At 57.7% G+C, this 13,464-nt stretch overlaps 1 protein-coding gene across 2 annotated transcripts; it reads right to left on the bottom strand.

The window, feature by feature from the left end:
- Positions 1-5,117: 5,117 nt before the first annotated feature.
- On the bottom strand, positions 5,118-12,431 carry KPTN (kaptin, actin binding protein). Of its 2 annotated transcripts, none has more exons than XM_087421452.1 (12): positions 12,182-12,431; positions 11,724-11,806; positions 11,517-11,601; positions 11,371-11,425; positions 10,076-10,151; positions 9,909-9,982; positions 9,581-9,690; positions 9,430-9,507; positions 8,582-8,657; positions 7,664-7,799; positions 7,396-7,578; positions 5,118-5,536 (listed from the first exon to the last, which is right to left on the bottom strand). In XM_087421452.1, exons 1-12 carry the CDS (start codon positions 12,402-12,404, stop codon positions 5,429-5,431), a joined length of 1,287 nt encoding a protein of 428 aa, XP_087277578.1. In that variant the 5' UTR covers positions 12,405-12,431; the 3' UTR covers positions 5,118-5,428. The 2 variants fall into 2 exon arrangements, with proteins under 2 accessions (XP_087277578.1, XP_004440462.1); XM_004440405.3 differs by having other exon boundaries at positions 5,118-5,541; positions 12,182-12,430.
- Positions 12,432-13,464: the final 1,033 nt, after the last annotated feature.

The following is a 13,464-nucleotide window of genomic DNA, read 5'->3' as shown; positions in this document are numbered from 1 at the left end:
GGAAGGAAGGGAGGGGTCCTCTGAGCCCCCACCCTCCCTGACCTCTCTCCTGGCCAGCCTCAGTGCTCCCAGTAACTTCCCCTTCTGTCTGAAAAGTTCTTCTCAGAGTCTAACCCACAGCCTGCTCCCGACACACACCCACGTGCTCTTGGGTTGGGAGCTGGCTCCTCCGGGGGGAGAGAGGCAGAATGTTGGCAGAACTTCCCCTAGAAGGAGTGCGTGTGTGTGTGTGTGTGTGTGTGTGTGTGTATGTAGGCGGGGGATTCTTAAAGGGCCACCGCACAATTAGCCCCCTCGGCAAGGCCCCTAATGATACATCTAATTAGCAGCCCCCTAATTAGCAACAACTTAGGCATAATTACAAACCCACCAGGATCCAAAGCAAAGACTCATGCTCTCTTCTCACTCCCTCCTCCCCGGCTTTCAGGAGAAACCAGGGGCACAGGGAGCCAAGAATTCCACTAAAGCATCTAACTCCCTCTCTCATGGAAGGGCCACAGCCTGGGAAGTCCTCCCTTAAGTCTAACCACCTGTCTCTCCCGCTGCAGTCCTCGAGGGAGACCAGAGTCAGCCAATGGATGTTCTCGTGCCTGCCCTCCTGCCCAGGGGCTGGGCAAAGGAGCCTGGTTCAGCCCCTTTTCCTGCAAAACCTAGTTTCCTCCCTGCTGAGGCCTTAGGGGAGGAGCAGCCAGAGAGAGAAAGCACTAGATAAATATTTGTGAAATGAATGACCAAGAGGTCTGAGCCCTGTCACCGGGGACAGCTGGGCTCCCTCTGCTCGAGCCTCCTGCCTCTGCCTCTCCATCCACCGGCAGCGCTGAAACCTAATCTGGGTTTAGAAAGCAGGGGCAAAAGGATCGGGTTGAGGGCAGGGTGGGCCATCTTTCCCCACCTTCGTGGGCCGGGGGCCAGCTGGGTCGGTGGTATGTGCCCCAGTTCTGCCTCACACGCCTCTTGGGGCCTTGGAGACCTCATCCGCACGGTCTGGCATGCCAGGTGGGACCCCCTCCCTCGTGTCCCTCACGTTGGAGAAGGGTGGTGGTTCCTGACGGTTCTCGGGGTGTGTGTGGGGGTGCCTGCGGCCCCTCGGAGGAAAGTGTGGGGTGGGGACACGGCTTCTACACGTGCACACTTACTGCCCCAGAGTGAGCCAGGTTCTGCCACCACCAGGCAATGTCCCAGCCTGGGGATCCCCCCCAACACACACACATGGGCTATGATATGCAGATGGGTAAACTGAGGCCGGGAGGGGGAAAGAGCTTGGCCAAGTCCCGCAGCTTCAAGTCAGGGGCAGAGCAGAGATGGAAACTCAAGGGGTGGGACTCCTAACCTGGTGCTCTTCTTAGCTCATCTGGATGCCCACGTGGGCACCTGAGGACCTCACCCCGCCCCAGCGTAGGCAACAGCCTCAGGCTCCCACCTTGCCCCGTGTCACTCTCTCTCCCCCACCTTCTCCGGGCCCCCTTCCCTCTAGGAAGGCAGAGGATGTACTCCCTCTCGGAGCTCCCAGCGGGTGGTGGAGCTTTTGAGATCCGTCCCCACCGAGAGACAGGTCTGAGGCTGGCACGCCACGAGACGGACAGAGGGGAGGCTGCAGGAAGGATGGCCGGGCCCGACCCTGTGCCCAGTGCTGTGCCTGGAGTAGGCAAGGCGCTCAGGGGCTGTCCAAGAATGAATGAGTCCAGAAATGGACAAACGGCAAAAGAGGAATGGCACTCAGGCTGCAGGAAAGACAGGTTCGGTCTACAGGAAGAGGAATGGGGAGGTGGGGTTGAACACAGACTGGCTCAACCTCCGCTACGAAGGGTGCAGGTTAGACTGCAAAAAGGACTGGTCTCAGAATGCCAGAAACAAGGCAGGGGAGAGGAGAGGAGCCCTGTCTTCAGGGGAGGGACGGGGCGCCTGCCAGCCGGGAGGGTGGGAGGGAGCTCGGCTGAGGAAGGGAGAGGAGTTGGGGGGACTCCGCGCCTCCTGGGGGAGCCCACTCTGCGGGGGGATCTTCTTCCACCAGGTCTCCCCCTGCCAGGGGCGGAGAGAAAGGTGTGTGGGAGGAGAGTTAAGCGGCTCCCAGGGAGAGGAAGAGAAGAGGAGAGAGAAACCGAGACCAGATACCTAGACACAAGAGATGGGGACGCGAGAGAGAGACAGGGGCAGGGAAGAGAGAGGAAGACACACGCGGAGACGGGAAGAGACAGAGACCCAGGAAAGCTGAGACAGTCGAGAGACAGAGAAACACAGAGATGGCGAAAGAGGAAGGCAGAGAGAGACCTGGGAGTCTGAGACACAGAACAGACCCAGGCACAGAGAGATACAGCAAGAGGGAGACAGAGTGAGAGACAGACAGGGAAAGGGACTCCGACAGGCAGCTAGACTCCCGAGGACCGAGACCCCTGAGAGATGTGGAGAGACAGAGAGGAGACCCAGACAGGCAGCTAGACTCCCGAGGACCGAGACCCCTGAGAGATGTGGAGAGACAGAGAGGAGACCCAGACACAGGGAGGCGGGGGCTGAGGTAGAGAACGCCAGAGGGGGGCTGCCTCAGACGGGGTGGGCTGTTCTCGCCCTCTCGGGGGGCCCAGAAGGCACCCCCTCCCCAGCCCGCCATGTCCCTGGAACGCCCGAGGCTGAGGATGTTGGCGGCTGGTGGCGCCCCCCCCCCAGGAAGGGCTCTGGTACCCGCGCCCGGGATGTGCAGCCCCCTGACCCCCATACAGGAGCTCAGGGAAAAGCGGCTCCCGCTCCTCAAACGGCCCCCCTCAGCCTGCCTGGGGTAACACCGTCCTTCCCCCACGCCCCCCGCAGCTGGGGGGTCTCTTACCTGCCACTACAGCCTGGAGCAGGTCCCCCCAGCGCTGGGCTGGCCGTGGTGGGCGACTCCGCCCGCCAGGGAGAGAGAAAGAGAGAGAGAGGGAGAGAGAAAGAGAGAGAAGCTGGAGAATGAGAGGAAGAGCTGGGGAGGAGGGGAGGGAGAGGGGATGGAGGGAGGAGAGGAGGAGGGGGGAGGGACACGGGGAGGGGGAGTCTGCGAGAGAGGAAGGAGGAGGGAAGGGGGAGAGCGCAGGGAGGGAGGGGGAGGAGCCAGAGAGAGAGAGGAGGAGGAGGAGGCGGGCGGGAGGCCGGGGAGGGGCCTGGAGAGGGAAGAGGGGGAGGAGGAGGGGGAGGTGGCCCAACCCTCCCGCCCACCCTCAGGGTTCAGCACCACCAGCGAGGGACAGCGGCGGAGGGCGCTCGTGCGCACGTGTGCTGGGGTGGGTGTGGGTGTGCGTGTGGGGGTGTGTTTTACGGGGATGTAATGGTCATTCAGAGGCATCCCCCTCAACACACACAGTCTCTGATCCATACAAGGGCCCAAGACGCAAAAACAGCCACAAATAGTTACGGGCTGGCAGAACTGTGGGGAGAGCAAGAATGTTTAGCCAGATCCAAATTCACATGCTGCGCCTGCAGACATAACCTTACAAAGCGAGCCAGAAACAACCACCAAGGCAGGCGTTAATAATAATAACAGTGTCCGTTCTATGTCCCTGGCCACATGCCAGGCATTGTTATAAAATTTTTTATAAGTGCTGGACACATGTTGACACAACTAATCCTCATGACAACCCTGCGAGGGAGATGCTATAGGCCCCTAATTTTACGGGTGGGGAAACTGAGGCACAGCGTGGTGAAGTGTGGCTTCAAGCTCTACGCTCTTAACTGCTACACTACACGCTGTTCCAGACTGGGGAGCTGGTGAGCAGTGAGGAAGTGAACTGCAAAGGCCCAGGCGGGCGGCCCAGACTCCTGCAGGCTCACTCCTGAACTGTGGACACACACACGTGCACACACGCCCCAGATCCACACTGTCACTGACTAAATTCACCCCAGGGTCCCACTCCCACCCAGGATGGGAGGCGATGTAGTGCTCCACCTCAGCAGGTGGGCAGCAGGAGGGAGGGGACCATGCTGGTGCCAATGATCTGTGCCCACCGCCAGGCCTGGCTGGACACCCTCGGACCACTGCCAGGACAGGTGGGAGATGATCCAGTTCCTTGCTATTTCCCACGCTGGGGCCTGGTTCTGGGAGACGGATGAAGACAGGGGTGGCCAAGAATTGGTGGGCTCCCAACTCCTAAAAACCCACTGTGTGGAGAAAGGTGGCTTGGTCTTCATTGTCAGTGCGGGTGGTCAGACTGATGGGTGGACTTCCATAGAAGGAGGCAGACGGATGGCCAGAATGACCGTGGTGCTGGCCTCTCTCCCCCAGGAAGCAGGAGTCCCAGCCAACCCCTGCCTCAGGGAGGAAGGAGCCCACCCTCCCCACCAGCCTGGACCCTGCTCAGGGATGACTCCCCAGTCCCGACCCGGATTCTATTCCTGGCCTTCGGTGGGGGAGGGCAAGATTTCTTCCACCATCCCCGCTGTCCACTGGTCCCTAAGATGTAGGCCTTTGACTCCTCCTCCTGGGGCCACAGAAGGGGCCACGGGAGGGGGAATTCCTACAGCCACAGGTCAGGGAAATCAAGCTTGTCTCCAATTCCCTGGTCCCGTAATCCCCTGGGCTTTTCAGTTAGGTCTAACCTCAGTCCTTTCCAGCATGCTACATCCTGCGTCCTATCTGCCTGGGTCTCGTCTCAGTACTCCCCAACTGGGGTCTAACCTCAATTACTTTCTGCTGGCATCTAAACTTGGTCCTTGGTGCAGGGTCTAACCATAGTAATTTCTGTTAGGGTCCAACCTCGGCACTACCCATAGACGGTCTAGCCTCAGACCCTCTGTTGCAATTTGACCATGACTTTCCCACAACAGTCCTTTCCACTCATAACCTTTCCTCTGAGGCTCAATTTCCTTGTCTTTCCACTGGCATCTAACCTCAGCTCTTTCCCTTACCTTCTAGTTTTCTCCACGGTGGTTCGACTTCGGCCTTTCTGCTAGGGCCTAACTAACCTCACTTCATTCCTCTGAGGTCAACACTGTGATTTCACCTCAGTCCTGCTTCTGGGTCTAACCGAGGATCCTTTCTCCACACATCCCCCTCCCTCCATTCCTCCGGGCGAATCCAGCACCCAACACAGAGCCTGCACACAGCAGGCGCTCATGAAATGCACACCAAACCAAAGAATGAAGACAACAGAAAGTCTGGTTCCTCTGGACGTATAAAATAACTGTCAGCTGACCAGTTCTCATCGGGAGCGGAGGGGGGTCGGGTGAGATCATCCCGTTTTCCAGTGGGGACACCGAGGCACAGAGAGAGGGGCGTGTGAGCCAGGGTGACAGGGCACACTGGGGCAGGACAGGAACCCACAGCTCCACCGCCCCGGGGGGCCTGGGGAGACCATCCCCTCCTTCAGGATGCTTCCCCCACCAGAAGCGGCTGGAGGTGACTGCCCCAGTCAACTGTGCCCAGGCCTGGGGCGGGCGGTGGGTGGGTGCTCAGGGGGCCGGGGTCTCAGCAGGCCCTGGAGCCACCGTGTCCCCCAGCCTTTGTGGCTGACGTCTCCTCTGCTCCACTTGATGCCGAAGCCGGGTGATGACCAGCTCCGAGGCTTGGATCAGGCTGTGCTGCGGGAACGAGAGGAGGAGGAGGGCGGGGCTGACACAGAGCTGCAGGGGGCCGGGGAGGCCACAGGGCACTGCACTGTCTGGAGTTAGACCATCCCAACTGCGGGAGCTCGGCCACGGCGGGAGGTCAGAGAGCAGACCACAGTGCCCGGGGTGGGAACAGGTCCCTGTGACGGGTGAAGGTTAGACCCAGGGGGACGGTCTTCAGTGAATTTCCAGGGGGAGCAACAAAGCCTAGACCTAAATGTATGGGTCTGAGGTTAGACCTCAATGGAAGGGAAGGGGATGGATAAAATATGAGAGATTGCATTATATGGGCATGAGGTTTGACCACTGGAGAGAGGCTGAGGTTAGACCACAGTAGGGGAGACAAATGTGAGACCCCGCAGAACAGGACAGGCCAACAGGATAGAGGAGGAGCAAACCAAAGTGGAGAAGCAAAGAATCTATCACCCCATGAAGGATGGAGTTAGACCCTGGTTGGAGGGTCTGAGGTTAGACCCTACTAGAAGGGACAGGGGGGAGATCACAGTGGAATGGCTTGAAACAGACCATAATGAGGGACGATGGGATGTCCCACAGTAAAAGGGAAGTGCTTTCTCCCACAGCTGGATCATAGCCTCTTCCACTGTGGTCTAACCTATGCCCTTTCCATTAGGGTCTAACCTCAGACCTCTCCACTGGGTCTAACCTCATTCTGTCTTACTTGGGTCTAACTTTTGTTCCATCCACTGTGGTTCAACCTCAGATCTTTCCACCAGGGACCTTTTCTCCTGAGGTCTAACCTAGACCATTCCATTAAAGAACAGATGGTAGGAAAAGGCTCAGGCAAAGACTGCAGAGGAGGCAGTAAGGTCAGACTCCAGGAGAAAGACCCACGTTAGACCACATAGGAAAAGATCCTGGAGCCAGACCAGAGGGAGGGAGAAGGCAAACACCAGATCAGGAAACAAAGGGACATCACAGCCTCAAGGATGAGGGTTGGGGCCCAAGGAAAAGGTCAGAGGTCAGACTATATTGTTGGGGGTTAAACTGCAATAAAGAGTTCCAGGTTGCACCATGGACCATTGGAATGGTTGCATATTAGACCATACAGGTGTCATGGCAGTTAGGCTGCCATGGGGGGGTCAGAGGTCAACGCACAGCAGAAGGCTGGACAAGAGACCACAGTTCAAAGGCTTGACCACAAGAGAAAGTTCAGAGGTTAGCCCAAAGTGGAAGGGTTCAAGGTTGGACTAGAGCAGACAGCTGGAGACCGGCGGTAGAAGGGCTGGAGGTTACACCGCAGCGGAAGGGCAGAAGTGTGGCTCGGAAGTCAGGGTCTCAACAGCAAGGCGGAGACTAGCCCGCAGCCAGAGGGACGCCGGTCACCCCCGTAGAAGAGGGTGTGGTAAGCAAGGCAGTCACCGCCTGACACACAGCGGAAGGATCAAGGCTAGATCAGAGGGGTGGATCCAGGCCAGGTCACGGTGAAGGGACAGAGTCAGACAAAGCATGAGGGACGAAGGACAGAGTTGGGGAGGCTGAGGGCAGGCCGGGGCTGACAGAGGCCGCACCGGAATCCCTTTCTCCTGGGAGTTGTCCTTGGCCAAGAGGAACGCCTCCTGGAAACAGGTCACGCCCCCCCAGGAGGGGGCCTGCAGCCAACAAGCCCCTCGCCCAAAGGCGGCCTCAGGCTCCAGAGCTCCCCCTGGGACCGGGCTGAGGCCCGACTGCCCGTAGATCCCCCTTGTCACGTGGCTTCTCCCCTCGACTGACACGTTCCCGTGAGAACACGCCCTCCATAAAGCAGGTGTGCAAAACCCCCCATCTCAGGCTCTGCTTCGAGGGAACCCCGCCGGAGAGCCCGGCTACCTGCAGGATGTGCACGCCCTTCAGGGAGACCACGGCGAGCTCCCGCAGCCCGTCCCCTGTCAGGTCCACGTGAGCCATGGCCAGCAGGGGGCTGGAGAAGCTTCGCCGCCACAGCAAGCGGAATCCACGCTCGGCCTCGGGGAGCCCGGACTCCGGGTCACCGTACTTGTAACAGAGAAGCTCCTGCAGGGGCGAGGGGTGGGGGTCACACGGGGAGGAGGGGCAGAGGAGGGGACAGGCGGTGGCAGCCCCAGCCCTCAGGTCCCACCTGTCCGTAGGTGGCCACCAGGACTTCCGGCCGCCCATCCAAGTCTATGTCGGTCACCAGGCCACAGAGGACGCTGTCAAACTGGTCGCTGCCGGGCAGGAGAAGCTGGTCTTCAAGGCCCCGGCTCAGCAGGTCCCTGAGGGTCCCAGACACGGCGGGAACACTGAGGTCAGACTGCAATGCCTGCACCCTTAGTGCCAGGCCCTAGGTGGGGCGCCCACTGTGCTCCCCTTCTCAGGTCTGGACACACTGTTCCTCCTGAAGCCTGGACACCCTCGTCTCCAACCTGGACATCCTCACATCCACCAAGGGGAACTCAAATCGTTCACTCAGACTGGCAACCCCCTACTCCCCAGTCTGGACACCCACCCTGTCCCCCTGGAGGCGGGACCATCTCACTCCCAATGGAAACCCACACCGTTCCTTCTGGGGGTCAGACACCCTTGTCCCAGCCTGGACATCCACGGAGCCTGGAGAGCTCGTCCCCAGCGTGGACATCTTCGCTGCCCACCACGTGTGCCACAGCTCCCAAGAGCCGACTGGGAAATTTTCAGAAATTTCGCACGCCGGTTGGCACCATGTCAGCGGCTCAAAATCTGCCACGGTGGGAGTATTTACACCACGGAAGTCGGCACATGCTACACACCAAGGCTTTCTCACACGCGGAGCCGGTTGTTAAACATCTGCCAGCACCCTTTGCCTACCGACTCCAGGAGGGGTGGACATCTCGGCTCCCATCCCAAGGCCTTGACATATCCAGACTTACACACTCGCACTCCCCTCCCTGGATCACGGACACCTTTACCTGCCCAACCCTGAACAACCTCCCCGAGAAAGACCTTCTGCTGAGAATGACGAGGTTAGAGCCCGGTGCAAAGGTATGGGGTCAGACTGCACCCATGCGCCCAGGCCCCTCACCGGTACACCACTGCTGGCTCCAACATGCTGGTCACAAGCACGCTGTACTCGTCCTCCTGTGGCCTCTCCTTGGCCTCTGGAGAAGGAACAGGAATGTGGGGGTGGATCTCAGGGGACAGGTTCCAGGCTCCTCCTCGTACCCCGCCCCCTTCAGTCAGAGGAACCCAGGGGAAAGACTTGAGGTTGGGCTACAGTGGGAGGGTTAGAGGTTAGACCACGAGAGAATGACTGAGGTATGAGACACCTCAATGAACAGGCGTTAGACAACAGTAAAAAAGGCCGAGGTTAGACCACCATAGTGGAAGAGACAAAGGTTAGACGACAGCAGAAATGTCTGAGGTTAGACCATACTGGGAGTGTCCGGGAACAAACCACAGTGGGAGGAGCAGCGTGAAGACCAACCCGAGGGACAGAAGACAGACTGCAGGGGTCAGGCCAAGGGAACACCAGAGAAGGACGGACCACAGGGGGAGGGACAGAGCAACATGGGGGGAGGGTGAGACCCTGAGGGATGCGACAGCGTTGAGTCTGCGAGAAAAGCCTGGGTTAGATTGCAGCAAGAAACACAGCGACGAGGCCAGCGAGGGGGATCAGAGGAAGTCAGAATGTGGGGAGGAAGGCTAGACCACCAAAGGAAAGGCAGGTCAACTCTGAGATTAGCCCACCGGGGCGAGCAGCCGGAAGTGAAATTCAGGAGAGTACAGGGGAGGGAAGGGGCACGGTGTAGCTCTAGGGCTGGAGTGGGGCACACGGGAGGGCGGGCTGGGGAGCTGGACACTCTGGGAGAGGGATACAAACATGGTGGGGGAGCTGGGCCTGCAGAGTTGCCCCCCACGCCCAGGGCTCACCCTCAGGGGCTGAGAGGCTGAACACGATCACTCGGGAGATGGGGCCGTCCTGCAGGATCGTCCACGTCTGTAGGACCTCTGCGTGGAGGGCGAGGACTCAGGGCTGGCCCCCAGCCCTCAGCCCCCACCCCAGCCTCGCCCCGGCCATCACCTCGACTCCGCTGGTCCACGTGGGCGACACGGACGTAACCGCTCTGACAGCCGAGGGCGGAGAGCCGCCGGGATGTGCCAGGGAGGTTGTGGACATCGAGCCAGAGGACGCTGGGGGGTGGGTGGGTGGACAGAGGGCGGTCACCAGGTCCCAGCTCCACATCCTTCCTCCCCAGAAGCATCCATCCCCGCCCTGTAGGCCCCGCCGGGCCTGACTTCTCTGAGGTAACCCCCACCCCCCAATTTCTCTAGGGGTCACTTCCCACCACCTGATTCCTCTGAGGCCGCCTACTCTGGTCCCTGCTGGCCTCTTCTGGGGGCTCTCCTACCTACTGGTCAGGTTCGTGAGCTCTGGGAAGAGGTTTTCCACGGGCTGTTCCTCAAACTGATGCAGCCCCTCGTTCTGGGGGAACGAAGACCCGCCCCCGCTTGGAGTCAGTGGCCGGCCCACGGTGACCCCAGCAGGGCTGTGCCCACCCAACGCCCCCCGCCTCACCTCCTTGTAGAGATGAATGGCCGGGTCATTCCCACTCAGGAGAAACACGGTCTCCAGTTGATCCCCGACCTGAACCCTGAAAGCAGAGAGATCTAGAACCCCAGTGTAGCAGAGCCGGAGCGTGACAGGGTCCATGTGTGTTAAAACCCTCCTCTTGCAAAAATCCTTGCCTAACATTCTGGGATCCAGACACCAGGTCCAGGGCCAGAATCTCAGGGCCGGCCCCTTTAGTATTCTATCTCCTTGAAATGCAGAATTGGAGAAACTAGCCCTTACAGAATCTCAGAATCACAGAATTGTAGAACTTTCCAGTCTCAGAATCGCAGAAACTTGGCATGCTAGAAGCTTCCATTTCTAGAGCCCTCACCTGCTCGAATCTTCATTCTGGATGTGGATTCAGGAATGGAACACAGAGCTCTAGAATGGGTTGCAGAACCTCAGAACATTAAAACCTCTTTAACCTAGAACCCCACTGTTCCAGAAGTTCTGTTTTCCTACTCCTTTGAAACAGTAGAACTTTTAGAAATTGCCATCATGGATGTTCAGACTCATGAAATGGCACAGCATCCAAATCCTAGAATCCAGAACATCAGTTTCTAGAATTCTCACCTGCTAGACCAGAGGTTGGCAAACTATGATCTGCAGGCCAAATCCTGTTTTTGTAAATAAAGTTTTATTGAAACAGCCATGCCCATTCATTCACACCGTGTCAATGGCTGCTTTCTCGCTACAATGGCAGACTTGAGAAGTTGTGGCAGAGACTGGCCCTCAAAGCCTAATATTTACCATCTGGCCCTTAACAGAAAAAGTTTGCCAACCACTGTGCTAGACTGTTGGTGTTCTAGAATGGAATCTAGAACTCTAGAATGGAATTCTCATAGTTCAGTGTTCTAGAACCTCAGTATTCTAGATGGTCTGTATTCTATCTCCTTGAAATATGAGAATTGTTAGGACTTTAAGCAAACTGTAGAACTTTTGAATCTTGGAATCTCAGAGCTTAAATTCTAGAAAATTTCGCATCTCAGGATCTTGGAATGTCCAAATCTAGAACATTAGAACCTGAGACTTCTAGATGTCTAGAACACAGGTGCTCAATTAACTCTCAGATTATCTAATTCAGGGATAACAAAACGGTGGCCCACCAGCCAAGTCTGGTCCATGGCCGCCTTAAAATGATGCTCTAAAAACCAAAACTAGAGTCTGTCTGTCTAGTGACTAGTTTGTGATCTCTAGTTTGCTATAGCATCCCTCCCAACACACACACACTCAGCGTGTGACACCCGCGGCTTACGTACTCTGCATGGCACAACTGGAAAGGAGTGAACTGGAGCTCCAGGTTCAGGCAGCTTTCTGCAAGGGGAGCACAGGCAGATGGGCACGGGGACCCGCCAGGCCCCCCTTCCGCCCTCCCCACCCCTCCTTCCTTCCAGGCCACACTTACGGGCAATGGAGTCGAGGTTGTACTCAGAGCCAGGCTCATACTCGCAGTAAATGTTAAGGAAGGGGCTGCCCTTGTCCCCTGAATCCTGGGGAAGGAAACCGGCCTCAGGGGGGAGTAGACGCAGCAAGAAGGACCTGGGTCAGAATCAGTGGGATCCACCGTGTGTGTAGTGGGGAGGGCATGGGCAGGTGGAGGGGGCCTGGGTACCTTGATGAATGTGATCCCCACAACCAGGCCCCGCTTTGGGGGCGACTTGTTGAAGGTGTCGATGGAGACAATCTCGGCGTCCACTAGGAGGGGACAGTTTAAAGGTCGCGTTTCAGGCAGGCTCGAGAACCCCATATCCCCAATCACGGGGACCCCTGACCTCTAGGACTCCGTAATCTCTGACCACCGCAATTAATTACCGTGACCTCTGGGTCCGACTGAGCCCTGATCACCATCACCATGGTATGAAGGCTTCTAACCTGAGTCTGAGGAATCTGGAACCCTAACCACTTCCAGGCTCCTATTATCCCTGCCCTCTGACCCAATGCCTCCTGATTATCACCCTTGACCCCTTCAATCACCCTGACTCATTCAACCATCATGGTGACTCGGCTCAGAGCCTCAGAAGCCTTCTCAACACCGCGTTCCAGGCCCCCCAGCCCCACGGCGCCACGCACCGGGAATGTAGTTGAACTGCAGCTCCTTGGCCACAGGCCGGATTTTCTGTCGGAGGTCTTGGTAGCGGAAGCCCAGCACCTTGCCTTTAAGGGTGGCGGCCAGCAGCTCCCCGCGTCCGCCCGCGCCGCCCGCCAGCCCGTACACATTGCTCTGCGACGAGAAGCGCGTGAAGCTATCCTCGCGCAGCGGGCAAGGCCCCGCGGCCACGGCCGCCTCCCCCATCACGCCCCTCAACTATTCACCCCCGGCGGCCCCCGCCGCGGCCCGCCCTACCGCACCCTCCCGAAGCGACCCGGAGCGCCGGGTGCCCGGCCGTCGCGCAGACTGATGATGTAGCGAAGCTGCCGTCGCTGCCCTTTACCAAGATGGCCGCCAGCGGGGCTGCCTGGGCTTCCCACGAGACTTTGCCCCACGCGCCTGCGCGCTCCTTCCTGTTCCTTGTCAGAGCCAAGAAGGGGGCTCCCGATTGTGGTCTGAAGATGGGAGGTGGTGGCCCTCGCTGTGGGCTGTGTGGAAGGTGGAATAATGATAAAAATCATAAAACTCAATATAGCCCTTACGTGCCAGGACCCGTTCTAAGCGCTTTCCCTCTGTCAATTTATTTAAAACTCACAGGCCGGCTGAGCTAGGTACTATATCTGTTTTATAGGTGAAGGAACTGCGCCACAGAGAGGTAAATTAATTTGTCTAAGATCACGCAGCTAGTAAGAAGCAGTCAGTACTGGGACCCAAACAAGACAGCTCCATAGTTTATTAGTTTAATCACATCACCTTTAAAATGATGAAATGCATTCTTCCTACCCCAAGGGAAAAAGATCTGGCCATCTGTTTTGGCAAATAATGACCCCCTCCTTTATCGAACGCCTACTTTGTGCCAGTCACGTTGGCCCTGATCATCTCATGGAATCCTCACAACCACCCTGCTATTGTTACCCCGCATGCATTTACTCAGCATTTACTACGTGCCCAGACATCCCTTGCAACAAGCCTGGAAAGGGGTTTATCATCCCAATTTATGGAGGATGAAATTGAGGCCCAGAGAGAGAGAGAAAGTCCCTTGACTGATATGCTACTAGGTGGTGGAGACAGGACGTAAGCCAGGTCTTTCTGACCCCGAGGGCTTCCTGTATATGCTTTCCTGTCTCTAGAAGGGCATCAGGGGTTTTCGGACTCTGTGTACACTTGTATCTCGTTTCCGGAAACCATGAGTTGGCCAACTGTTCTGGCCACCTTGAGTAATCTCGTCACCCTCCTCCATGCAGAAACACACATATGTGCACAG

This window comes from Ceratotherium simum, chromosome 33 (assembly GCF_057802395.1).
Source record: "Ceratotherium simum simum isolate JZ-2026a chromosome 33, ASM5780239v1, whole genome shotgun sequence".
NCBI classification, from domain to species: Eukaryota; Metazoa; Chordata; class Mammalia; order Perissodactyla; family Rhinocerotidae; genus Ceratotherium; species Ceratotherium simum.
This window is presented reverse-complemented; position numbering and strand designations above follow the sequence as displayed.

What these genes read in the sequence shown, in the direction of transcription:
- KPTN (XM_004440405.3), bottom strand. Translation starts at nt 12,404, where the DNA reads ATGGGGGAGGCGGCCGTGGCCGCGGGGCCTTGCCCGCTGCGCGAGGAT. An exon ending in CTCACGAACCTGACCAGTAG is followed by an intron (nt 9,691 to 9,908) that starts GTAGGAGAGCCC and finishes CCCACCCCCCAG; the next exon opens with CGTCCTCTGGCTCGATGTCC. An exon ending in GAGCCAGCAGTGGTGTACCG is followed by an intron (nt 7,800 to 8,581) that starts GTGAGGGGCCTG and finishes TGGGACCCTCAG; the next exon opens with GGACCTGCTGAGCCGGGGCC.